This window comes from Ornithorhynchus anatinus, chromosome 4 (genome assembly GCF_004115215.2).
Source record: "Ornithorhynchus anatinus isolate Pmale09 chromosome 4, mOrnAna1.pri.v4, whole genome shotgun sequence".
Classification (NCBI taxonomy): Eukaryota; Metazoa; Chordata; class Mammalia; order Monotremata; family Ornithorhynchidae; genus Ornithorhynchus; species Ornithorhynchus anatinus.
In genome coordinates, this window is record NC_041731.1 from 133,533,137 (window position 1) to 133,558,494 (window position 25,358).

Sequence of the window (25,358 nt, forward strand, 5' to 3'; positions counted from 1 at the left end):
CATCTCTCAGACGATAATAAGAGCGATTAATGTTTTGGTTAAGCGTTTACTAGGTGCCAGGCACCGTACCGAGCGCCGGGGCGGATACGAGCGAACGGGGTCGGACCGGGGGCGCTCTCGGTCTCCATCCCCGTTTGACAGACGAGAGGGATTGAGGCCCAGAGACGCGAGGTGACTCGCCCGAGGTCACGGAGCGGACGAGAGGCGGGACCGGGATTAGAACCCGTGGCCTTCCGACTCCCGGGCCCGTGGTCTATCCACTTCGCCGTGCCGCTTCTCCCTCTAACACCCTCCCTCCGCTGCCCGAAAGGGCTTAATGATAATAATGTTGGTATCTGTTAAGCGCTTACTCTGTGCGGAGCACCGTTCTGAGCGCCGGGGGCGGGGGGAGACGGGGTCATCGGGTCGTCCCACGTGGGGCTCGCGGTCTTCATCCCCGTTTGTCGGACGAGGGAACCGAGGCACAGGGAATAATAATGTCGGTATCTGTTAAGCGCCTACTCGGCGCAGAGCACCGTTCTAAGCGCCGGGGGAGACACGGGGGAATCGGGTCGTCCCACGGGGGGGCTCCCGGTCTTCGTCCCCATTTTCCAGACGAGGGAACCGAGGCCCGGAGAAGTGAAGTGACTCGCCCACAGTCCCACAGCTGACAAGTGGCCGGGCCGGGATTCGAACCCATGGCCTCCGACTCCAAAGCCCGGGCTCTTTCCACTGAGCCGCGCCGCTTCTCTGCGTAGGGACAAAATGACCCCCCAGGTAAAGAGTCAAAGCCCAATCCGGACGGCCGATCTTCACCCGGACTGCAAGCTCATCGCCAGCGGGGAATGTGTCCGTTTATCGTCGCGCCGTCCTCTCCCTAGTGCCCGGCGGAGTGTTCCGCAATCATTCGTTCACCGGCATCGATCGAGCGCTCGCCGCGCGCACAGCACCGTCCTAAGCGCCGGGGTAGGCACGGGGTAATCGGGTCGTCCCGCGGGAGGCTCACCGTCTTCATCCCCATTTTACAGATGAGGTGCTGGGGCGCCGCGAGGTTAAGTGACCTACCCAAGGTCACGCGGCTGACGGGGGGGGCGGAGCCGGGATCAGAACCCACGGGTTCTGATCCCCGCCCCGCCGCTCGTCTGCCGCGTGACCTCGGCAAGTCACCCTCCTTCTCCTTCTCGGCCTGAATTTCGCGGCCTAGCCCTGAAGGGACCACGTACTGACTCATTCACTGGTTCGTTCAACGGTATCTGTCGAGCGCTCGCCATGTGCACGGCACCGGCCTCAGCGCTTGGAACGCAGCGTGGCTCGGAGTCGAAGGTCACGGGTTCGACTCCCGGCTCCGCCGCTCGGCAGCGGTGGGACCGTGGGCGCGTCGCTTCACTTCTCTGGGCCCCGGTCACCTCATGTGTAAAATGGGGATGAAGACCGGGAGCCCCACGTGGGACGACCGACGGCCCTGTATCTCCCCCGGCGCTTAGAACGGTGCTCGGCACGTAGTAGGCGCTAAACGGATACCAACGTTACTATCGTCATTATACAAGGTGATCAGATCGTCCCACGTGAGGATCACAGTTTTCATCCCCATCTTCCAGTTGAGGTCACTGAGGCCCAGAGAAGTGAAGCGACTCGCCCCAAGTCACCCGGCCGACAAGCGGCAGAGCCGGGATTAGTACCCACGACCTCTGGTTCCCAAGCCCGGGCTCGTTCCACCGAGCCACGCTGTTTCCGGCTAACGAAGAGCATCGTTTCCAAAGGCCGTCGCCATCGCGGACGGAGGGGAAACCAGTCTCGCGGGAAACCCAGGAGCCGCCGCTGCCGTCATTCCGGGTAGATTATTCGCGAGGCGAGTTCATTCCCTAGTCATCGGTTTACCTCTCCCTCCCCCCCTCCCCAGCTCATTTGTATATATTATTTATTACCCTATTTATTTTATTAACGAGGCGCCCATCCCCTTCACTCTATCCATCGTGATGACGACGTCTCGTCTTTGTTTCGTTTCTGTTTCGCTCTGCCGTCCGTCTCCCCAGATTAGACCGCGAGCCCGCCGTTGGGCGGGGACCGTCTCTACCTGTTGCCCGAGCGTCCGTTCCAAGCGCTTAGTCCGGTGCCGCGCACAGGGTAAGGGCTCGATAAACACGACTGAATCGAAGGAAGGGATCCGAATCCAACGTGCCGTGAAAACGGGGCCGAATCCACCCCAAACGGCATCCCGCTGAAGCAAGCCTCAAATACTCTCTCGATGAGGAAGCGGGGAGGTGCGGGCGAGGGGACGTCACGCCGAGAGGCGTGAAAGTTATCGAACAGTCAAGCGGTGCTATTTATTGAGCGCTGTGTGTGCAGAGCACTGTTTTAAGCGCTAAGAGAGCACGGCAGAGCAACCGACAGATACGCTCCCTCGTACCGGGGTGTAAGCTTGTGGGCAGGAAACACGTCTGCCCGCTCTTCCGTATTGCTCCGCGAGAGTATCGTATCGTATCGCCGCACTATACGACGTCACGGGTCCTGGGTCGGCGTGGCTCAGTGGAAAAAGCCCAGGCTTGGGAGTCAGAGGTCACGGGTTCGAATCCCGGCCCCGCCACTCGTCAGCTGTGCGACTGTGGGCGAGTCCCAACTTCTCTGTGCCTCAGGTCCCTCATCTGTGAGCCTCACGTGGGACCACCCGATCACCCTGCGTCTCCCCCAGCGCTCAGAACGGTGCTCTGCACGTAGTAAGCGCTTAACAGATACCAACATCATCATTATCATCGTCATCGTTATTAATCCGGGCTCCGCCGCCGGTCAGCTGCGTGACTTCGGGCGAGTCGCTTCACTTCTCCGGGCCTCGGCGACCTCGTCTGGAAAACGGGGATTGATCGTGAGCCCCACGTGGGCCCGCCCGGTCACCCCGTATCTCCCCCGGCGCTTAGAACGGCGCTCGGCACAGAGTAAGCGCTTAAGAAGCACCATCATCATCACGTCGGGCAACCCCATCACCCCTCTATCGTGACGACGTTGTCTCGTTCGTGTCCGTCTCCCCCGATCAGACCGCGGGCCCGTCGTCGGGCGGGGACGGTCTCTGTCCGTTGCCAAACTGTCCATCCCAAGCGCTTACCACGGTGCTCCGCGCAGAGTAAGCGCTCGGCGAACACCGCCGAACGAACGAGTGGCCCGATTCGCCTCGCTCAGAACAGTGCTTGGACCACGGTAAGGGCTCAACGGATACCGCGCTCGTCATCACCGCTCTCCCCGGCGCCCGGGGCAGCGCCCCGCCCGCAGCGGACGGACCGAGAAGCGGCCGGGGCCCCGCGGGGGGTCGGGCCCGGCGGCCGGCTTACCGTCTCCGAGCCGTCCGACGGGGTGACGGCCGAGTCGGGCCCCTCGGTGGTGGTCTGGGAGCTGTCGCTGACGGGGGAGGAGGCCCGGGTGCCGTCGTCGAGGTCGGCGGCGGGGTCCGAGGGGACGGCGCCGATCTGGCCGGAGCCGGGGCTCGGCACGTCGTCCCCGTCCCCGTCGGGGGCGGCTCCGGCCGCGTCGCGGCCGCTCGGGTCGGCCGGGTCCGGCTGCAGGGTGTGCTGGGAGCGGGGCTGCTCCGTGATGATGTCGTGCCCCGCCGCCGCCGGGCCGGCCGAGCCGGGGGGGGACCCGGCCGAAGGGCCCGCCGCCGCCTCGTCCGCCGCCTCGCTCTTCGTCGAGTCTGGAAGCGGGGAAGAGCCGAGAGACGGGCGGGCGGGGGCCGCTTTTAAAACCCGGCGTCCGCTGACGGCTCCGAGAGGCCTTCCCGGGCCGAGGTTCCCCTCGTCCCTCTGCTCCCTCTCCGCCCCCCCTTCGCCTCCCCTCAGCTCGGCCCCCTTTCCCTCCGCTCCTCCCCCCCCCGCCCCCTTCCCCTGGGCACTCCGCTCATTTGGATAGATATTTATGACCCTATTTATCTGTTAATGAGGCGTCCATCCCCTTCCTTCTATTTATCGTCATCAAGTTGTCGTTTTTGGGCGTCCGTCTCCCCCGATGAGACCGCGGGCCCGTCATCGGGCAGGGATGGTCCCTCTCTGTTGCCGAACTGTCCGTCCCAAACGCTTAGCACGGTGTTGTGCGCATAGTAAGCGCTCGATGAATACGATCGAATAAAAAATACGACCGAATGAACTCACCAAACCCAGCTGGCACCCAGACGTCTCGGCCGCGGTCGCCAAGAGACCCCCCGCCCCCCGCCCCGGCCCCGAGCTAACCACCTCGCCGTCCCCCGTTCACGCCCGTCCGGCCGTCGACCCCCGGGGCCACGTCCCCCCGCGGTGCCGGAAGGCCCTCCCTCCTCGCCTCCGCCTAACTCGCTCTCTTCCCCTCTTCGGGGCCCTACCGAGAGCTCGCCTCCACGGGGAGGCCTTCCCGCCCTGAGTCCCCCTTTTCCTCCGCTTCTCCTCCCCTCCCCATCGCCCCGACTCCTTCCCTTCCCCACGGCACTCGTGTCTATCTGTATATATTTCTTACTCCGTTTTATCAGTGATGCGCATTTATCTACGGTTCTATTTATCTACTGTGACGGCGGATCTACTTGTTTGGTTTCGCCGGCCACCTCCCCGCGATCGGACCGGGAGCCCGTCGTTGGGCAGGGATCGTCTCTTATCTTTCCAAGCGCTCAGTCCAGTGCTCGGTAAACATTATCGACCGAACGAATGAACGAGGGGGACATCACCCGAGACGACCGGCTACGGGATCCGAAGGGCGGGGAGGGGACCCAGCGGGCCCGGGAGGTGTGGAGGGGCTCATTCCGTTTACAGGCCCGGACTGGTGCACCCCCAGCATTCAGAACAGTGCTTGGCACATACTAAGCGCTTCAACGCTACCGTAATTATCATCATCCTAATGCCCCTTGCGGCCGACCAACCCTCTTGGTCGGTCACCTCCCTGGGGACGGTGTCCGATCTGATTATACCTCACCCGCATTTACCATTCGATAGTATTTACTGAGCTCTCGTCACACGCAGAGCGCTGCACTAAGCGCTTGGAATGTATAATTCGGCAACAGACAGAGACCGTCCCCGCCCGACGACGGGCTCACGGTCTAATCGATAAATTAAGAATTTACGGAATACTGAGGTACACAGCTCTCTGTCATTTAATGTCCGCCTCCCCCTCTAGACCGTAATAATAATAATAATAATTATGGTTATCTGTTAAGCGCCCGCTTGTGCCGAGCACCGTTCTGAGCGCTGGGGGAGATACAGGGTCGTCGGCCTGTCCCACGTGGGGCTCACGTTTTTTAAACCCCATTTTTACAGATGAGGGAATCTGAGGCCCAAGGAAGTCAGGTGACTCGCCCAGGGTCACACAGCAGACAAGCAGCGGAGCCGGGATTAGAACCCGTGACCTCCGGCTCCCAGGCTTCTTGCGGCACGGATCGTTTTACCTAATCTCTTGTGCAGTACGGGGGCCTAGCGGAGCGTCCGCCACAATAAGCGTTCAATAAACACCAGAGTTCAGAGACAAGTTCCCTTCCCGTCGGGGGCTCAGAGTTTAAAGGGGAGACAGGCTCAGTGGAAAGAGCCCGGGCTTGGGAGTCGGCGGTCCTGGGTTCGAATCCCGGCTCTGCCGCTCGTCAGCCGTGCGACTGCGGGCGAGTCACTTCACTTCTCCGGGCCTCGGTTCCCTCATCTGTAAAATGGCGATGAGGACTTTTAGCCTCACGTGGGACGGCCCGACGACCCCGTAGCTACCCGAGGGCTCAGAACAGTGCTCTGCGCATAGTAAGCGCTCAACCAATACCGACATCGTTGTTAAGATCCATCAGAAAATCCTTCCGCGCTACAGCAGAAGCTTTCCTTACCGCGGGATACTGTCAGGATGCTGATCCCGTGCTCTAGGAGAGTACGTGATCCGTCTCCTTTGAATAATGACGACGACGACGCTGGTATCTGTTAAGCGCTCGCTACGTGCAGAGCACCCTTCCGAGCGCTGGGGGAGATACGGGGTCATCGGGTCGTCCCACGTGAGGCTCACGGTCAATCCCCATTTTACAGACGAGGTGACCGAGGCGCAGAGAAGCGAAGCGACTCGCCCACGGTCACACAGCCGACGAGCGGCAGAGCCGGGAGTCGCACCCATGACCTCTGACTCCCAAGCCCGGGCTCTTTCCGCTGAGCCGCGCTGCTTCTCTGGATCCTCGCTTTGGATCCTCCATTCCTCAGAGGCAAGGAACCGGGTCGCGTCCTTCCTTCCGTGCCGATGAGGCGAGAGGAGAACGGAGTGGGATGCGCTGCGGCTTACCTGTGAAGGCCGCGCTGCTGATTTCCGACCGGGATTCGGAATCGTCCTCCAAACTCTCCTCTTCTCCTAAGAGCACTTTACCTGATGAGCGGGGCGACAGAGATTTGCTTTTTAGGTTTGCAAGAAAACAGAGCCAACCAACTGCACGGTCGAAATTCTACATCACAAATACCTTATATCCACCTCCCTACGGAGCTGATTTAAACCCGTCGACGGTATCTAGTAATAATAATGCCAATAATGATGGTATCTGTTGAGCGCTCGCTATGTGCCGAGCACCGTTCTAAGCGCTGGGGGCGATACGGGGGAATCGGGTCGTCCCACGTGAGGCTCACGGTCAATCCCCATTTTACAGATGAGGCGACCGAGGCACAGAGAAGCGAAGCGACTCGCCCACGGTCACCCAGCTGACGAGCGGCAGAGCCGGGAGTCGAACCCATGACCTCCGACTCCCAAGCCCGGGTTCCTTCCACTGAGCCACGCTGCTTCCCACCAGTTGTAGCCACGCCATCTACAGAAGCCGCGTGGCTCAGTGGAAAGAGCCCGGGCTTGGGAGTCGGAGGTCATGGGTTCGAATCCCGGCTCCGCCGCCTGTCAGCTGTGCGACTCTGGGCGAGTCACCTCACTTCTCGGTGCCTCAGTTCCCTCATTTGGAAAATGGGAATGAAGACTGGGAGCCCCGCGTGGGACAACCCCATGACCCCGTATCTCCCCCGGCGCTTAGAACGGTGCTCTGCGCGTAGTGGGCGCTTAACAGATACCAACATTATTATTATTATTCTTTGTGCCTCGGTGACCTCGTCTGGAAAATGGGGATGAAGACTGTGAGCCCCACGTGAGGCGACCTGATGACCCTGTTTCTCCCCCGGCGCTTAGAACGGTGCTCGGCACGTAGTGGGTGCTTAACGTATACCACCATTATTATTATTATTATTATCTTTACACAGAGAATTAAACTGCTCAGCCAAGTTGAGCGATTTGAAGATTTTATTCAGATCATTAACATTAACGTTTCAAAAAACCTTTCCGGTCTTTTCATCCAGTGACTCCCTGATGTCCAAAATGCGATTCCCGGGTGAGCAAAATACTTCCGGAATGCTCAACGTCAAACGGACTACGTGCGGATTAAGACACCTATCGCCGTCATTCCCCACCGGAAACTGAGAGCTTTATTTTAATAATAATGATGATGTCGGTATCCGTTAAGCGCTCACTACGTGCCGAGCACCGTTCTAAGCGCCGGGGGAGATACGGGGTCGTCGGGTTGTCCCACGGGAGGCTCCCAGTTAATCCCCATTTTACAGAAGAGGGAACTGAGGTACCGAGAAGTGAAGTGACTTACTTGCCCACAGTCACACAGCTGGTTCTTAGAAAGAGTTCATAAAAATTGAAGATCTGTGGGAAGTTTCTGATTTTAGAGGGGAAATCAGAAGACGGTGTAAGATCTTTGACAGTGTCTCGACGCACCTTTAAATCCGCAGATACAGTGGCGAGGCAGCTCACATGCCGTCGGCAAAAAGACAACGAAAATCCGCATGCGCAGAAGCAAATCTGACTCAGAACATTCTAAAGCGATCACTTAAATACCAAGTCTCTTCGCAAATTCACGTCGCAGCATTTTTCTGGATTTTAAGAGCCGTCCAACCGTCTACAAGGCCTCATTCTAAATCCACTTATACTATAGACCGTGAGCCCGTCAAAGGGCAGGGACCGTCTCTATCCGTTACCGATCCGTCCATTCCAAGCGCTCGGTACAGTGCTCTGCACACAGTAAGCGGCTCGATAAATGCTACTGACTGAATGAATCTAGAAGCAGCGTGACTCAGTGGCAAGAGCCCGGGCTTGGGAGTCAGAGGTGGCGGGTTCTAATCCCGGCTCCGCCGCTTGACAGCTATGTGACTGTGGGCAGGTCACTTCGCTTCCCTGGGCCTCAGTTCCCTCGTCTGGAAAATGGGGATGAAGACTGTGATCTTCAGTCTGTGATCCCCTCCAGCGCTTAAGAACAGTGCTTCGCACACAGTAAGCACTTAACACATACCTCGATTCTATTTATTGTTTTAATGAGATGTCCATCCCCTCGATTCTATTTACCGCCATCGCTCTCGTCCGTCCGTCTCCCCCCATTAGACCGTGAGCCCGTCAGAGGGCGGGGACCGTCTCTATCGGTTGCCGATTTGTCCGTTCCGAGCGCTCGGTCCAGTGCTCTGCACATAGTAAGCGCTCGATAAATGCCATTGAATGAACGAAGGAATACCAGCATTATGATGATCATTATCTCTAAGGGGCAAGAAGCAAAGTGGGAATGCAGCTGACGCTATTCGAACGGTGAAAAGGTACGAATTCACCTGAATTCTATGAGCTGCAGCGAAGAGAACCCCCAAAATCCAGCGAGGGCGGCCACAATATCGCTACCTGCCTCGGAAGGAATTCATTCGGTGGTGTTTCTCGAGTGCTTACTGTGTGCAGAGCACAATACCAAGCGCTTGGAACGGACCATTCGGCAACAGAAATGCGGAAACGCGGGCTGTCCCGGACTGCGCCGCAACTGGCTCCTCAAAAGGGGATCTAAAATAAAGCCTTCTACGCCGGATCCACTCTTCCCCCAGAGAAAGTGCTAAAACGGACGAGTCGGCTCCTGGACCGAGGTTGGATTCCCGGTTTCAACCCAAACTGTCCAGAGTTGTGTATTCAGTGTGGGAGCTGACTCTTACTTCCTTTGAATAATAAAATTTTATAACATAATAAGATATAACAACAACGAGAAGCAGCGTGGCTCAGTGGAAAGAGCCCGGGCTGGGGAGTCAGAGGTCATGGGTCCCGATCCCGGCTCCGTCACTTGTCCGCTGCGTGAACCCGAGCAAGTCACTTCGCTTCTCTGGGCCTCGGTTCCCTCGTCTGTAAAATGGGGATGAAGACTGGGAGTCCCAAGTGAGACGACCTGATTACCTTGTAGTATCGACCCCAGTGCTTAGAAGAGTGCTTGGCACATAGTAAGCGTTTAACAGATGCCTTCATTACTGTTATTACTGTTCACCTCTCTGCGCCTCAGTTACCTCATCTGTAAAACAGGGATTAAGACTGAGAGGCCCAAGGGGGACAGGGACCGTGTCCAACCTGATTACCTTGTATCTACCCGAGTGCTTAGAACGGTGCTTGGCACATAATAATAATAATGTTGGTATTTGTTAAGCGCTCACTATGTGCAGAGCACTATTCTAGGCGCTGGGGGAGATACGGGGTCATCCGGTCGTCCCACGTGAGGCTCCCAGTCTTCATCCCCATTTTCCAGATGAGGTCATTGAGGCTCAGAGAAGCCACTTGTCAGCTGTGTGACTGTGGGCGAGTCACTTCACTTCTCGGTGCCTCAGTGACCTCATCCGTAAAACGGGGATGAAGACCGTGAGCCCCGCGTGGGACGACCTGATTCCCCTGTGTCTACCCCAGCGCTTAGAACGGTGCTCGGCCCATAGTCGGCGCTCAACAAATACCAACATTATTATTATTGAGTGGCGGAGCCGGAATTCGAACCCACGACCTCTGACTCTCAAGCCCGGGCTCTCTCCACCGAGCCACGCGGCTTCTCCGGGAACTCGTCCCGTTCTACGCCGGGCTGAAACCCCCCGGAAGCCTGCCCGACAACCACGCTGCGTTCGGTCCCATCGGCTCGGGGTCGGCAACGAGCGACCGGAACAGGCGTCGCTTCCGTCGGGAACCCCTCGAGCGTGGTTCCCACTCTGGCATCCACTAAGCGGCGTGGCTTCAAGGAAAGAGCGCGGGCCTGGGCGTCAGGGGACGTGGGTTCTAATCCCGCCTCCGCCACCCGTCTGCCGTGTGACCCTGGGCAAGTCACTTCACTTCCCTGGGCCTGAGTTCCCTCGTCTGGAAAACGGGGATGAAGACTGGGAGCTCCCCGTGGGACAACCTGACGACCTTGTATCTACCCCGGAGCTTAGCACAGTGTCTGGCACATAGTAAGCGCTTAACAAATACCATCATCATTATTATTATTAGATAGGATGGGTGACTCGGCCACGGTCGAGCAGGCCAGGGGCAGAGCCGGGATTGAAACCCAGGTTTCCGGACTCCCGGGGCCGTGCTCCATCCGCTCCGCCGCACGCTGACCTTCACTGGGGCCAAATAATGCAGAGGGCATAACGACGACGGTACTCGTTAAGCGCTCATTATGTGCCAAGCGCTGTTCTAAGCGCTGGGAATGACAGCGCTGAAACCTAGTTCTCTAGCACTGTGGGTTAACGATGATGATAAGAAGGATGGAATTCGTTAAGCGCTTACCATGCCAAGCGCTGTTCTAAGCGCTGGGAATGACAGCGCTGAAACGTAGTTCACTAGCACTGTGGAATAACGATGATGATAATAAGGATGGAATTCGTTAAGCGCTTACTATGTGCCAAGCGCTGTTCTTAGCGCTGGGGGCGGATACAAAGTCATCAGCTTGTCCCACGTGGGGCTCCCAGTCTTCAGCTCCATTTTACAGATGAGGCGCAGAGAGGCGAAGCGACTTGCCCAAGGTGACCCGGCTGACAAGCGGCGGAGGCGGGATCAGAACCCGCGGCCTGTGACTCCCAAGCCCGGGCTCTTTCCACTGAGTCACGCCGCTTCTCCCGTCACGTCAATCTATCGTATTTACTGAGCGCCACCCGGGGCAGAATACCGCACTGAGCATTTCGGAGAGTATGACCAAGAAAGGCCGACTGGTCGGGAACGAGCTTCAGGGAGGCTTCGGGAATTTTCGGAAACCTTCTGGAATTTCAACGGGGGGGTGAAATCCACACACGCTATTTCAATCCGTTTCCCTCTAACCTCCCACTGAAACAGGAGTTCATCTGAGGCTACTTGGCGATACCGCGGACGAGCGACGGAACCAACGAGCTACGTTCCGGGAAGGAGGCCCTGCGCGACCGACCGTGGAGCGGAGCAACATCTCTGAAACCACACTGAGCATTTTACGTGAATCGGCGCTGAAATGAAACCGTCATTTTATCCAGACAGAACGGGTCCAATCATCGGTCTGGGGTATTATACGGGAGAGGCAGCGCGGCTCGGTGGAAAGGGGTCGGGCTCGGGAGTCAGAGGTGGTGGGTTCTAACCCCGGCTCCGCCGCTCGTCAGCGGTGTGACCTTGGGCGAGTCCCTTCGCTCCTCCGTGCCTCAGTGACCTCATCCGTCAAATGGGGCTGAAGACTGGGAGCCCTACGTGGGACAACCCGATTACCTCGTATCCCCCCCAGCGCTCAGAACGGCGCTCGGTACACGGTAAGCGCTTACCAAATACCACTATCATCATTACTGTATATCTTTCAGCCCCCCAAAATCCAAGCCCTTACTCGAAACCACAAAGAAGAGACCGTGTCTCCACACCTTCTGTAACCCCAGAAGCACTTTTTAACCCTCGGGCAACAGGGGCCATCTCCCAACACCCCTCAAACGCCAGAATTTTAAACACGAGGGGGTCATTCCTTCGCGATTCCGGAACGGGGGCGCGCCAAACAGCCTCCGCCGCGGCCCCATTTAAAGATGGAGCGACAGAAATAGGACCGACATTGCCCGGGCGGGACTAGAGAAGGCCGACGTTACAAATGGATTTTCCCGGAGAGGTGGGGGCAATTTAAAAGCCTAGCGTTCCAAGTCAGAATGATAACCGGCCCCCGGCTGAACCGAGAGAGCAGTTGGCCCAGTGTTAGTAAAAGAAAACTAAGAGCTCGGACGAAACTGAGTTTCCGTTGGCAAAATGAAATGCAAGATGAGTCATTAGGTGCCACTTAAAACAGCAGAAGCACGACCAGTCCCAGGCTTTCTGGGTTTCATCCCGATGGATTATTTAATCGTCCGGTCATTAGCACTTCCAAATGAGGGAATCCCGAGAGCGCCCGGCTCAAGTCAAACTAATGAGCGGGGCCCCCCGGGAAGATCCGTAAGCGCCGTCGTTTTGCGGGGCACCGTGCGGATCTGGGATGCGACAGGAAGGATACGGATGCACGAGCTGAAGTCAAAGTAATCAGCGAGGTCCCCCCGGGGAAAATCCGTAAGCACCGTCGTTTCGCCGAGTACTAGAAAGGAAACGGAGCACCGGGTGCGACACAAAGGATACGAGGCACGAGACTATGATTTCGGGAATAATCACCTTTTGGTTTTCTTGAAAGGACAGGGCTGCAGGAAGGCCCCCCTCCGGCTGCAAATCATAGAGAGGAACAGATCAAAAACAAGCAGACGAGAGGCAGGTCGCTAGAGGGAACGCAAATCATCCGAAAAGTTCCGACCCGATCGAAGGGGAAATAAAAGGAGGCCGAGCGAGCTCGAGGAGGGCGCCAGCGGTCCCCGTGGGCGTCTTTTTTTGGGAAATGGCATCCGGCCACGGCGGACGTGACCCTGCGCTGAACCCGGGCTCCCGTAAGGACCGAGCTCGGCGCCGGCTGGCGGCTCCCCTCCCAGCGGCAGCAAACCGCCAGGTGGTAGAGAAAACGCAACCTCCGCCCCCGGGTTAAAGAGGAGAGTGAGTACGATTTCAACCAAAAATTCCAATTTCTTCTGGAAAAATCGGCCATCAAGGGAACGCCGCTTCTCTACGCGGCTTCACGCGCTCCGGACCGGACGCGAGAGCACCGCCCGGCCCTCGAGGTCAGGGGACAAGAGGAGAAAAGTGCTCTTAGTCGGACCTCACGCTGACGCCCGAATGTCTCGGGAAGGTCACGCAAACGTCTGCGGGAAAACCAAGTCGATCCCCTTTTTCCCACGGCCCGCCTGGCCGCCTCACCCCCGGCGTACGGAACGGAGCGACGTGACCCTTTACGGCTATTTCCGCCCCCAGCTGCCTTCCTCGCTTCTGGAGAACTGAATTCGGAACTCGACGATGCGGAAGAGGAGCGGGAGACGGGCGGGAGGTCGGTAGCTCGGAGCGTGCTGATTAAGGGAAGCTTCGATCCGAACCCCGGGTCACCCGGGACTCGGCTACCTGCTCCGGTAAACTGAGAGCCACGTCACGGGACGTGATCGTCGAAGGAAGGTCCCTCCAAACGACCGTCGAGGCTCCCATCGACCGGTGGCATCTATCGAGCGCTTACGTTTTCCTTTGAGGGCACTCGTTAGGCGCTTACTATGCGCCAGGTACCGTACTAAGCGCTGGGGTGGGTCACGAGCTAATCGGGCTGGACGCAGTCCCCGCCCCTCATGGGGCTCACGGTGTTCATCCCCATTTTACAGAGGAGGTGACTAAGGACCAGAGCCGTGAAGGGACTTGCCCAAGGTCAGACAGTACAGTGTTCTGCGCGTGGTAAGAGAAGCGGCGAGGCTCAGTGGTCACGGGTTCAAATGCCGGCTCCGCCGCTTGTCAGCTGGGTGACGGTGGGCAAGTCACTTCACCCCTCTGCGCCTCAGTGACCTCATCTGTCGAATGGGGATGAAGACCGTGAGCCTCACGTGGGACCACCTGATGGCCCCGGATCTCCCCCGGCGCTTAGAACAGCGGCCTGCACATAGTAAGCGCTTAACAGATACCAACGTTATTATTATAGTAAGTGCTCGATAGATACTATCGAATGAACGAACGAATAGAGCAGGTAAGCGATGGAGCCGGGATCAGAACCCAGATCCTTCGGACGTCAGGCCTGGGCTTTACCTGATTGGCCACGCTCACGGTATATCCGTAAAAGGGGGACGAAGACCGCGAGCCCCACGTGGGACAACCCGACTCCCCTGTGTCCACCCCGGCGCTTAGAACGGTGCTCGGCACATAGCCAGCGCTTAACAAATACCAACATCATCATTATTATTACTACTGTGTGCGGAGCGCTGTCCTAAACACTAGGGAGAGTCCGAAAGAACAGAGCCGGGAGACATTCCCAGCCCACGAGCTGACAGTCTATCTGGAGGGGGAGGCAGCCGTTAACCTCGACGAATAGGTTCAATTTTGGCTACACAGATAAGCACGTTGTCCTACTCTTCTCTCCCAAGCGCTTAATACAGCGCTCCGCACACGGTAAGCGCTTCATAAACGTGACCGACCGACTGCCCTCTCGTTAGAGCTGCCGGATGAGAAGCAGTGCGGCTCAGCGGAAACCGCGCGGGTTTAGGAGTTCGTTCATTCATTCAATAGCATTTATTGAGCGCTTACTACGTGCAGAGCACCGGACTAAGCGCTTGGGTTAGAGGTCACGGGTTCTAATCCCGGCTCCACCACCTGTCGGCTGGGTGACTTTGGGCAAGTCACCTCACTTCTCCGTGCCTCAGTGACCTCATCTGGAAAACGGGGATGAGGACCGGGAGCCTCACGTGGGACAATCTGATCGCCCCGTTATCTCCCCCGGCGCTTAGAACGGTGCTCGGCACATAGCGAGCGCTTAACGAAAGCCATCATTATCCGATCGGACCGCGAGCCTGTCACGGGGCAGGGACCGTCTCTCCCTGTTCCCGAACTGTAGATTCCAAGGGCTCAGCATCGCCATCGTCCTCGTCCGTCCGTCTCCCCCGATCAGACCGTGAGCCCGTCAAACGGCAGGGACCGTCTCTATCTGTTGCCGACTTGTTCATTCCGAGCGCTCAGTACGGTGCTCTGCACAGAGTAAGCGCTCGGTAAATACTATCGAATGAACGAATGGATGAAAGTTCAGCGCTCTGCACACAGTACGTGCTCGATAAATACCGTCGAAAGAACGAACCGGGCGGCGAGCTGGAGGCCCGGTTTCATCCTCCATTTTCGGTCACCGTTGGGACCGCCCTGCGGAGAACCTCTCTGAGACGCCGATCAGAAGTGGTGGACGAACCCTGAGGATTCTGAAAATCACTCGCTCCACCCTCCGGCGGTCGCCCATCCGCCTCCGTGTCGAACAGAAACTCCGCCCTCTCGGCTTCCGAGCCGTCCGTCCGTCCCCCCCGTCCCCTCCTCCCTCCCCCGCCTCCTCCCCTCCTCCGCCGCGGGCCGCACGCTCCGCTCCTCGGCCGCCGCTCGCCTCCTCCCCGGGCCTCCCCCTCGCCCGTCCCGCCGTCGACCCCCGGCCCGCGGCCCGCCTCCGGCCCGGGACGCCCTCCCTCCTCACATCCACCAGATTAGCTCACGTCCCCCCCCTTCAAAGCCCTACTGAAGGCTCACCTCCTCCGAGGAGCCTTCCCGGACTGAGCCTCCCCTCCCCATCGCCCCGACTCGCTCCCTTTGCTCTGCCCCCCCGCCCCGCAGCACTTGCGCATATATTACCGATTCGTCCATTCCAAGCGCTCGGTCCAGTGCTCCGCACGTAGTAAGCGCTCAACAGATACTACGGAACGAACGAATATACCTATCTACGATTCTATTTATTTATATGTTGCCTGTCTGCTCGTTCTGATGTGTACCTACCTCTAATTCTGTTTATTTACATCGATGCCCGTTGACTTGCTTCCCCGTCTGCCTCCCCCCTCCTAGACCGTGAGCCCAACGTGGGCAGGGACGGTCTCTCTATCGCCGAACCGTACTTTCCGAGCGGTCGGTCCAGTGCTCTGCACACAGTGAGCGCTCAATAAATGAGACCGAACGAACCCTCTCGTCACACCTCCGTCTCGCCCATCTCCCCGCCGACCTCTCGCTCACGTCCTCCCTCTGGCCCGGCACGCCGAATCCCACAGGCGACGACCCTCCCCCTCTCCGGAGCCTTACCGGAGGCCCGTCTCCTTCCCTGACCGCGCCCCCCTTTCCTCTCCTCCCACTCCCTTCCGCGTCGCCCCGACTTGCTCGATTCGCCCCCCGTCCCGTCCCGTCCCGGCCGCGCCGCCCTCGCGTCCCTCCCTGTCATTCATCCGTCTCTGTTCCCGTCCGCCTCCCCCTCCGGACCGGAGGCTCGTTGTGGGCGGGGAACGCGTCCGTTCTACCGTCCCGCCGGACCCTCCCGGGCGCTCACACGCGAGGCGCCCGATGAATACGACCGACCGCCGGCCGGACCGCCTCGGCGGGACCGAGGGGGTCTTACCTAGCAGTTCGCCGATGCTCCCGCTGCGGGTCCGGCCGCCGGGCTCGCCGTCGCCGCCCGGCGCCATGCCCCCCGGGGCGGTGAGGGCCCGCAGGAGCTCGGGCGGCGGGGTCCGGAACAGCTGCTGCAGGAGTTCCAGCGCCCCGGTCACCACGTTGTGGTCTCGGTGCTGGGTGTAATGCAGAGTCAACTCGTAGACCTGGAAAGGAAGAGCGGCCGGCCGCGGGGGCCGCGGGGGCCGTGAGCCGGGAGGTCGCTCGGAGCGGGCCGCCCGCCTCCCCCGGGCTCCGCCGGCTCTCCGGCGCTTACGACGGCGCTCAACAGATACCGACATTATCATTACTAGCGTGCAAAAGCGGGTGAGACGAAACGGAGTTGGGGCGCACCCGTTCGGCGCTCTTGATCCGAGGGACCTTTCTGGACATTCTATTCAGGAGAAGATAACGCGCGGGCCGCCAACGGCCCAGTCTTCGGCCCCGGACTCTTCCCGAGAGGCGACGGAACCTCGACCCGCCCCGTGCGGCCCGCGGTGCCCGTCGGGCCCCAACGCCGAGGTGGAACCCGGGCCCCCGTCATCCGACTCGGCCGCGGGAGCGCTTGTGAACGCTGGCATTTTTCAGAAGTTGAGGAGCTCGGGGGACGGGCCGGGACCCATCGACGCCTGCCACGCTTAAGGCCGATAAAAGACGCTTCCTGGGGTGCCTGGCACGGAGTAAGCACTCAACGAGAGACACATCCAGGAGGCACGGAGGCATAAGGAAGCAGCGCGGCTCAGTGGAAAGAGCGCGGGCTTGGGAGTCAGAGGTCACGGGTCCTAATTCCGGCTCCGCCGCTTGTCAGCTGCGTGACCTCGGGCAAGTCACTTCACTTCTCTGTGCCTCAGTTCCCTCATCTGTCAAATGGGGATGAAAAGCGTGAGCCCCCACGGGACAACCCGATCGCCTTCTATCCCCCAGCGCTTAGAACGGTGCTTCGCACGTAGGAAGCGCTTAACGAATACCGCGGTTTTTATTTCTTTTCTTTTCACGGAGCCCCGAAGAACCCGGGACGGAAACAAGCAGCGACAGGAGGGCAGCAGCGGAAAGCAGCGGAGAGAAGGAGCACGGGCAGAACGGGCTCCTTTGAACACAGACTGGTTCCGGACGCCCGGAGGAGCGGACTGAGAGTGTCCCAGCGCTTAGAACGGTGCTTCGCACCTAGTAAGCGCTTAACAAATACCATCGCTCCAACTGAGCGCACACCTCCTCCGGGAGGCCCTCCCACACTGAGCTTCCCCTTTTCCCTCTGCTCCCTCTCTGCCCTCCTCTTCCCCTCCCCTCCGCTAAGCCCCCTTTCCCTCTGCTCCTCCCCGTCTCCCTTCGCCTCCCCTCGGCACTCTGCTCATTTGGCTATAATATTTATTACCCGATTTATTTGGTCAATGAGGCGTCCATCCCCTCGATTCTATTTATCGCTATCGGTTCCGTCCGTCCGTCTCCCCCCGATTAGACCGTGAGCCCGTCACTGGGCAGGGATGGTCTCTATCTGTTGCCCAACTGTCCATTCCAAGCGCTTAGTACAGTGCTCTGCACACAGTAAGCGCGCAATTAGTACGAATGAATGAATGAATGAATGAATGAATGAATGAATGAATGAATGAATGAGAAGCAGCGTGGCTCAGCGGCAAGAGCCCGGGCTTGGGAGTCAGAGGTCATGGGTTCGAATCCCGGCCCTGCCACTCGGCGGCTGGGTGACCGCGGGCGAGTCGCTTCACTTCTCTGGGCCTCAGTGACCTCATCTGGAAAACGGGGATTGAGACCGTGAGCCTCACGTGGGACGACCCGATCACCCTGTATCTCCCCCGGTGCTCAGAACGGTGCTCGGCACACAGTATGCGCTTAACGAACATCGACGTTATTGACGAATGAAGTGTCTACGCGGCGCTCCCTTGCAGGCCGGAAAAACCGAGCGCAAAACTTCTCCCCGGTGACCTCGGCGAGCGGAGGAGCGGCTCGACCTCCGCTACCGGTCACCGAGGCTTCCCCCGTCCAGGAAGGTCCCGGTCGGGAGGCAGCGGGGAGGGCTCGCGACCACCTCTCAAATGGGGATGAATAATGATGTCGGTATCTGTTAAGCGCTTCCTGTGTCTACGTGCGGCCGGCACGTAGTGAAGCGCTTACAAATACCCTCCTCATCGTCACCATCATCCTTCCCTTTCCAGCCTGAAGAGTCCTAAACAGCCGCGTGGCTCGGCGGAAAGAGCCTGGGCTTGGCAGTCAGAGGTTATGGGCTCGAATCCCGGCTCTGCCACGCGTCAGCTGGGTGACCGTGGGCGAGTCGCTTCACTTCTCTGTGCCTCCGTTCCCTCATCTGGAAAACGGGGATGAACCGGGAGCCTCCCGTGGGACGACCCGATGACCCCGGATCTCCCCCGGCGCTTAGAACGGTGCTCGGCACATAGTGAGCGCTTAACAGATACCAACATTATTATGATTATTATTCTCTGTGCCTCCGTTCCCTCATCTGGAAAACGGGGATGAACCGGGAGCCTCCCGTGGGGCGACCCGATGACCCCGTATCTCCCCCGGCGCTTAGAAGGGTGCTCGGCACATAGTGAGCGCTTACCAGATACCAACACTGTTAAACAGTGCATCACCCTCACGGGCAAGTCGGGTGGGCCGAAAATAACCCCGCGCGCTCTGTGAGCCCCGCCACGCGTCTGCGTGGCCGGAGCCCGGTCCAGCCGGCGGGGGAACAGATCTGCGGACTTCAACGGGCAGGTCTCATTCATTCAATCGCACCTGTTGAGCGCTTACTGGGTGCAGAGCGCCGCCCTAAGCGCTTGGAATGGACAAATCGGCAACAGAGAGAGACGGTCCCCGCCCTTTAACACGGTCTAATCGGGGGAGACGGACGGACGAGGACGATGGCCATAAATAGAATCGAGGGGACGAACATCTCATTAAAACAACAGCAAATAAGTAGAATCGAGGCGACGTACGTCTCATTAACGAAACGAACAGGGTGACGAAGACGTATACGGTCGAGCGGACGTGGACGGTGCCGAGGGGAGGGGAAGGGAGAGGGGGAGGAGCGGAGGGAGAGGGGGGGAGAAGAGGGTTTAGCTGCGGAGAGGCGAAGGGGGGGGGGGGGGTAGAGGGAGCAGAGGGAGAAGGGGAGCTCAGTCTCGAACTCCCCGTCCCACCCGGGCCCGCGTTTTCACCTGGATGAGCTGTTCGGCCGAAGGGGAGACCTCGGCCTCCTTCCGGGTCACCCCGAAGCTTCCCTTCAGGCTGGTGTCTTGGACCTGCTGCTGCAGAAGGGGAATCAGGTACCTCAGCGTGAGGAGTACGCCCAGGATGAGCAGGGTGGGCCGCTCGTCCTCCACGGGAACCAGCAGGCCTGATGATGATAACGACAGCAACAATTCATGACGCTCGCGGTATCTGTTAAGCACTTATTATGTGACGGGCGCTGTATTCATTCATTCAACCGTGTTTGTTGCGCGCTTACTAGGTGCAGAGCGCTGGACCAAGCGCCTGGAACGGTCGATTCGGCAACAGGTATGTACTAAGCGCTTGGGTCGATAATAACGACGGCCTCCGTTAGGCGCTTACTTACTAATAATAAAATGGAGATTAAGACTGTGAGCCCCACGCAGGACAGGGACTGTGTCCCACCTGAACAGCCTGGATCTACCCCACGTCTCAGTAAAGTGTCCGGCACAGAGTGAGCGCTTAACAAACACCGTGTTGAATAACGTTGGTGTCCGTGAAGCGCTTACTATGTACAAAGCAGCGTTCTAAGCGCTGGGGGGATACAAGGGGATCCGGTCGTCCCACGTGGGGCTCAGAGTCTTCATCCCCATTTTGTCGATGAGGGAACCGAGGCCCAGAGAAGTGAAGTGACTCGCCCGCAGTCACCCGGCTGACAGGCGGCGGAGCCGGGACTCGAACCCACGACCTCCGACTCCCAAGCCCGGGCTCTTCCCGCTGAGCCGCGCTGCTTCTCTTGATACAGGCTAATCGGGTCAGACCCGATCCCCACTTTACAGACGAGGCGAGCGAGGCCCCGAGAAGTAAAGTGACTCGCCCAGGGTCCCACGGCAGACGAGGGAGAAGCAGCGTGGCGCAGTGGAAGGAGCCCGGGCTTGGGAGTCGGAGGCCGGGGGTCCGAATCCCCACTCGGCCACCCGTCAGCTGTGTGACTGTGGGCAAGTCACTTCGCTTCTCGGGGGCCTCAGTTAACAATAACAATAATGATAATGTCGGTATCCGTGAAGCGCTTACGACGTGCAGAGCACCGTCCTGAGCGCCGGGGGAGGTACGGGGTCTTCGGGTCGGCCCGCGTGGGACTCGCGGTCTTCATCCCCATTTTCCAGATGAGGGAACTGAGGCCCAGAGAAGTAAAGCGACTTGCCCGCGGTCACCCAGCCGACCAGTGGCAGAGCCGGGACTGGACCTATGACCTCTGGCACCAAAGTCCGGGCTCTTTCCACTGAGCCACGCCGCTTCCGGCGGCGGAGCCGGGATCAGAACCCATGACCTTCTGACTCCCGGGCCCGCGCCTCCATCCGCTCCACCACGCCGCCTCTCTAAACGTCACCCCATGGCCACCGGATGGTCATTTGTGCCCGTGTTATCCTTCGGTCGCCAGGCAAAACAGTTCTCGCAGACTCGACCTGAGCCTGTAACACGATTCTAGACCGCGAGCCCGTTGTAGGACAGGGATCGCCTCCGCCTGCTGCCCAACTGTACTTTCCAAGCGCTTAGTCCAGTGCTCTGCACACAGTACGCGCTCAATAATAGGGAAGCAGCATGGCTCGGTGGAAAGAGTCCGGGCTTGGGAGTCAGAGGTCCCGGGTTCCAATCCCAGCTCCGCCACCTGTCAGCTGTGCGACTGCGGGCGAGTCACTTCACTCCTCTGGGCCTCCGTTACCTCATGGGGAAAATGGGGATGAAGACTGGGAGCCCCACGTGGGACCATCTGATTACCCTGAATCTCCCCCGGCGCTTAGAACGGCGCTCTGCGCGTAGTAAGCGCTTAACAGATACCCCCCAAAAAGAATAAATACGAATGAATGAATGAGAGGGTTGCAGAACCTTCCAGGCCTCGCTTGGATTTCAGAAAATATCCAGAGAAACAGTTCAGACACTACAGGATATTTCTGAGAGCATTTCTCTGAGCATTTTTTTTGAAACGGTATTTGTTAAGCGCTTACTGTGTGCACGGCGCTCTACTGACCGCTGGGGCAGATAAAAACTATTCAGATTGGACACAGTCCCCGTCCTACATGCAGCTCACAGTCTTATTCCCCATTTTCACGATAATAATAGTAGTATAATAGCCAATAGTAACAATAATAAACAATAACACAGAAGCGGCGTGGCTCAGTGGAGTCGGAGGTCACGGGTTCGAATCCCGGCTCCGCCGCCTGTCAGCCGGGTGACTGCGGGCGAGTCACTTCACTTCTCTGGGCCTCAGTTTCCTCATCTGGAAAATGGGGATGAAGACTGCGAGCCTCACGTGTGGAACGATCCGACGCCCCTGTATCCGCCCCGGCGCTTAGAACGGCGCTCTGCGCACAGTAAGCGCTTACCAGACCCCAACATTATTTAATATGGCATTTGTTAAGCGCTTCCTTGGCGCAGGACACTTTACTAAAAGCTGGGGTAGATCCAAGCCGTTCAGGTGGGACACAGTCCCTGTCCTACCCGGGGCTCACAGTCTTACTCTCCATTTTATTAGTAGCAGTAGTAACAATAATAATGCGGCATTCGTTGAGCGCTTACTCTGTGCAGGGCACTGTACTGAGAGCTGGGGCAGAAACAAGCCGTTCAGGTTGGACACAGTCCCCGCCCTACATGCGAATAACAGTCAATCCTCATTTTATTAAAAAAATAATAAGAAGAATAATAATGTTGCTATTTGTTAAGCGCTATGTGCCCAGCGCCGTTCTAAGCGCTGGGGTAGACACAGGGGAATCGGGTCGTCCCGCGTGGGGCTCACGGTCTTGATCGCCGTTTTACAGATGAGGGAACTGAGGCACCGAGGAGTTAAGTGACTTGCCCAAAGTCACCCGGCTGACAGGCGGCCGAGTCGGCATTCGAACCCATGACCTCTGACCCCAAGGCCCGTGCTCTTTCCACTGAGCCACGCCGCTTCCCTAAAATAACGACACCGATAACGTAACGCCAACAGCGCTTGCCGAGCGCTCACTCTGCATCGGGCACCGTAATAAGCGCTGGGGGAGACGGCAGACGATCAGGTTGTCCCACGCGGGGCTCACGGTCTTAATCCCCGTCTTCCAGATGGGGGAACCGAGGCCCGGAGAAGGGAAGCGACGGGCCCGGGGCCCCGCGGCGGACCGGCGGCGGGAGGGGGATCCGAACCCAGATCCTCCCGACGCCCAGACCCCGCCGTTCCCCGCCCCGCCCGGGGAAGGGGAGCGTTAACCGAGCCACCCCTCACCTACGAGCACGTTCAATAACCAGGTATAGAAATACTGGGTCCTCCGGGAATGCTGGCAGACGCTCACGGCCGAGGCGGCCGCGGTGCGGCGGATGGTCGGGGAGCTCGATTTCAGATTGGCCACGAACGCCTTCAGTAAGACCTGAGGGAAGAGGAGGAGGAAGGTCCCGCCGACCCCCGCCCGGATCGGGAGCGACGACCTCCCGGCGGCCTCCCCCGGCCCCGACCGGGACCGGGGAAGCGGGGAACCGCCGGGGAAGGAGGACGCGGATCAGACGGGACCGGGGTCCGGCCGGCGCCGCGGAAACCGGCCGGGGGGACGGCGAGTCGCAGCCGGGAGAGCCGGCCCGTCCTCGCCGTCGGAGGCCCGGCCCGCCTCGGGCCTCGGGAACCCCGCCCTCGGGACGGCTCCTCCAACGGTACCTTGATCTCGTTGTCGTTGGCGAAGTTGCCGAAGGCCGCCCCGATTTTCGGGACGGCCTGGGCCAACGTCTCCTGCACGGACTCTTCGGGCCGCTTGCTGATCCGGGTCAGGCAGGGCAACAGGTTCACCAGATACGGCCTGCGGGCGAGGAGAGACGGCCGACGGCTCCGACCCCTGGCCGCGGCTGAGGGCCGCCGGGCCGGGACAGGGCGGGGCGGCCGACGCCTCCGGGTTCGGCCGCGGGTGTCTGGCGGGTGACCGGTCGCGGGTGGGGTTTCATCGAGGGAAAGGGTTCCGTCAGATGGGAGCGCGGGCTTGGGAGTCAGAGGTCGCGGGTTCTGATCCCGGCTCCGCCCCCCCCCGTCCGCTGTGTGACCGCGGGCGAGTCGCTTCCCTTCTCTGGGCCTCAGTTCCCTCATCTGGAAAATGGGGCTTGACGGAGCCTCACGTGGGACGACCCGATTACCCGGCATCTACCCCGGCGCTGGGAACGATAATAATATCGTTACTACTGTCGCCGAGGAGAAATCAAGAGGAGACAGAAGTCTAGGCTAGCCGTGAGGTCACGGGTGATAATGTCACGGGACAACTCGGGGAATCATCTTCCCTGGAGATCATCTGCCTGCCTGGAAAATTGGGGGGGGGGGGAGGATTTTCCGGGGCCACGGCCAAGTTGGGGCAGCACTTTAAAGGGGTGGGGGGTGGCAATGGGGTAGGGTTTTGAGAGGACTAACTCTAAGGATGAGAGGATCTCTCCTCTCCAAGCCCCCGCTTCCCCTGGGGGTCCAGAAAGTCCCCCGTTGCCCCCCGAGACCAAAATAATCATAATAACGTTGGTATGTAAGCGCTTACTACGTGCAAAGCACTGTTCTAAGCACTGAGGGAGATACAGGGTCATCAGGCTGTCCTGCGGGAGGCTCACAGTCTCCATCCCCATTTTCCAGAGGAGGTCACTGAGGCACAGAGAAGTGAGGTGACTTGCCCGCAGTCACCCAGCTGGGATTCGAACCCATGACCCCCGACTCCCAAGCCCGGGCTCGTTCCGCTGGGCCGCGCCGCTTCTCTAAAATAACGTTCGTATCTGTTAGGCGCTTACTACGTGCGGGGCACCGTTCTAAGCGCCGGGGGAGATACAGGGGAATCAGGTCGTTCCCACCTGAGGCTCCCAGCCTTCACCCCCATTTTCCGGATGAGGTCACACTGAGGCCCAGAGAAGGGAAGTGACGTGCCCACGGTCACCGGGCTGACGAGTGGCGGCGCTGGGATTCGAACCCATGACCTCTGACTCCCAAGCCTGTGCTCTTTCCGCCGAGCCGCGCGGCTTCTCTAATAGCCGTAGCCCACGGAGACGGCTAGGGGGTGCCGGAAGGGAGGCGGGGGGGGAGAGAGGGTTGGGAGACGGTCACCCCAGAAGAGAGGAGGGTCCCTCCTCCGAGCGAATTACCCCGACGAGGTGACGGTCGAATCCCTAAGCAGCCCCGCTCGGGCAACAGGATGCTGCACGTTCGTTCATTCGACCGTGCCGACTGAGCGCTCGCTACGTGCACAGCACTGCACTGGACGCTCGGGACGGACAATTCCGCAACAGACGGAGACCGTCCCCGCCCAACGACGGGCTCACGGTCCAAAGGGGGGCGACGGCCGGCAGAGCGAAACAGGACGAACCGAAAACAAGACGACGTTACCCAGACGGATGGAATCGAGGAGATACAGACACCTCATTAACACAATGAACAGGGTAATAAATCATCTATCCAGATGAGCACAGTGCCGAGGGGAGGGGAGGGCAGGAGAGGGGGAGCGGGGGGAGGTGGGGGGGGGCTCAGTCCGGGAAGGCCGCCGAAAGACACTTCTGAGCTCTTCAGGAACGCGAGCTCGGCATCCGTCGCCTTCGGTCTACTTCCATTTCGGGTGCGAGGGGGGGATGGGGTGCGCGGAAGAGGGCACGGGGGGGCCGCCCGGCTACGATCCCACGGGCGGGCCGCGTCCCCAACTCCCTTCCGACCTCCCCCGCTTCGACGCCTTACCGGAGGCCCGTCTCCTCCGGGGGGCCTTCCCCGACCGAGCCCCACTTTGCCTCTTCTCCCGTTGCCTTCCGCGTCGTCCCGACTTGCCCCTTCGGCTCTCTGCGCCCCTCAGCCCCGCACCGCTTACGCGTGTATCTGTCATTTTATTCCTCTGTGTTGACGTGTCTCCCCGACCCCCCAGACCGTACGCTCGCCGTGGGCAGGGAACGGCACCGCTTACTGTTGCACTGGACTCTCCCAAGTGCTTAGTCGAGCGGTCTCCACGCAAGAAGCGCTCGAC

The 25,358-nt window shown here is 59.4% G+C and overlaps 1 protein-coding gene across 1 annotated transcript in view; it reads right to left on the reverse strand.

Annotated features, from left to right (window-relative positions):
* HTT (huntingtin) overlaps positions 1–25,358 on the reverse strand; it is a 200,139-nt gene that overhangs the window by 143,467 nt on the left and 31,314 nt on the right. The window contains 7 exon segments of the mRNA XM_029061948.2: positions 3,300–3,658; positions 6,226–6,306; positions 12,367–12,414; positions 16,178–16,376; positions 19,380–19,558; positions 22,628–22,769; positions 23,051–23,189. Coding sequence (XP_028917781.1) covers positions 3,300–3,658; positions 6,226–6,306; positions 12,367–12,414; positions 16,178–16,376; positions 19,380–19,558; positions 22,628–22,769; positions 23,051–23,189 — 1,147 coding nt within the window.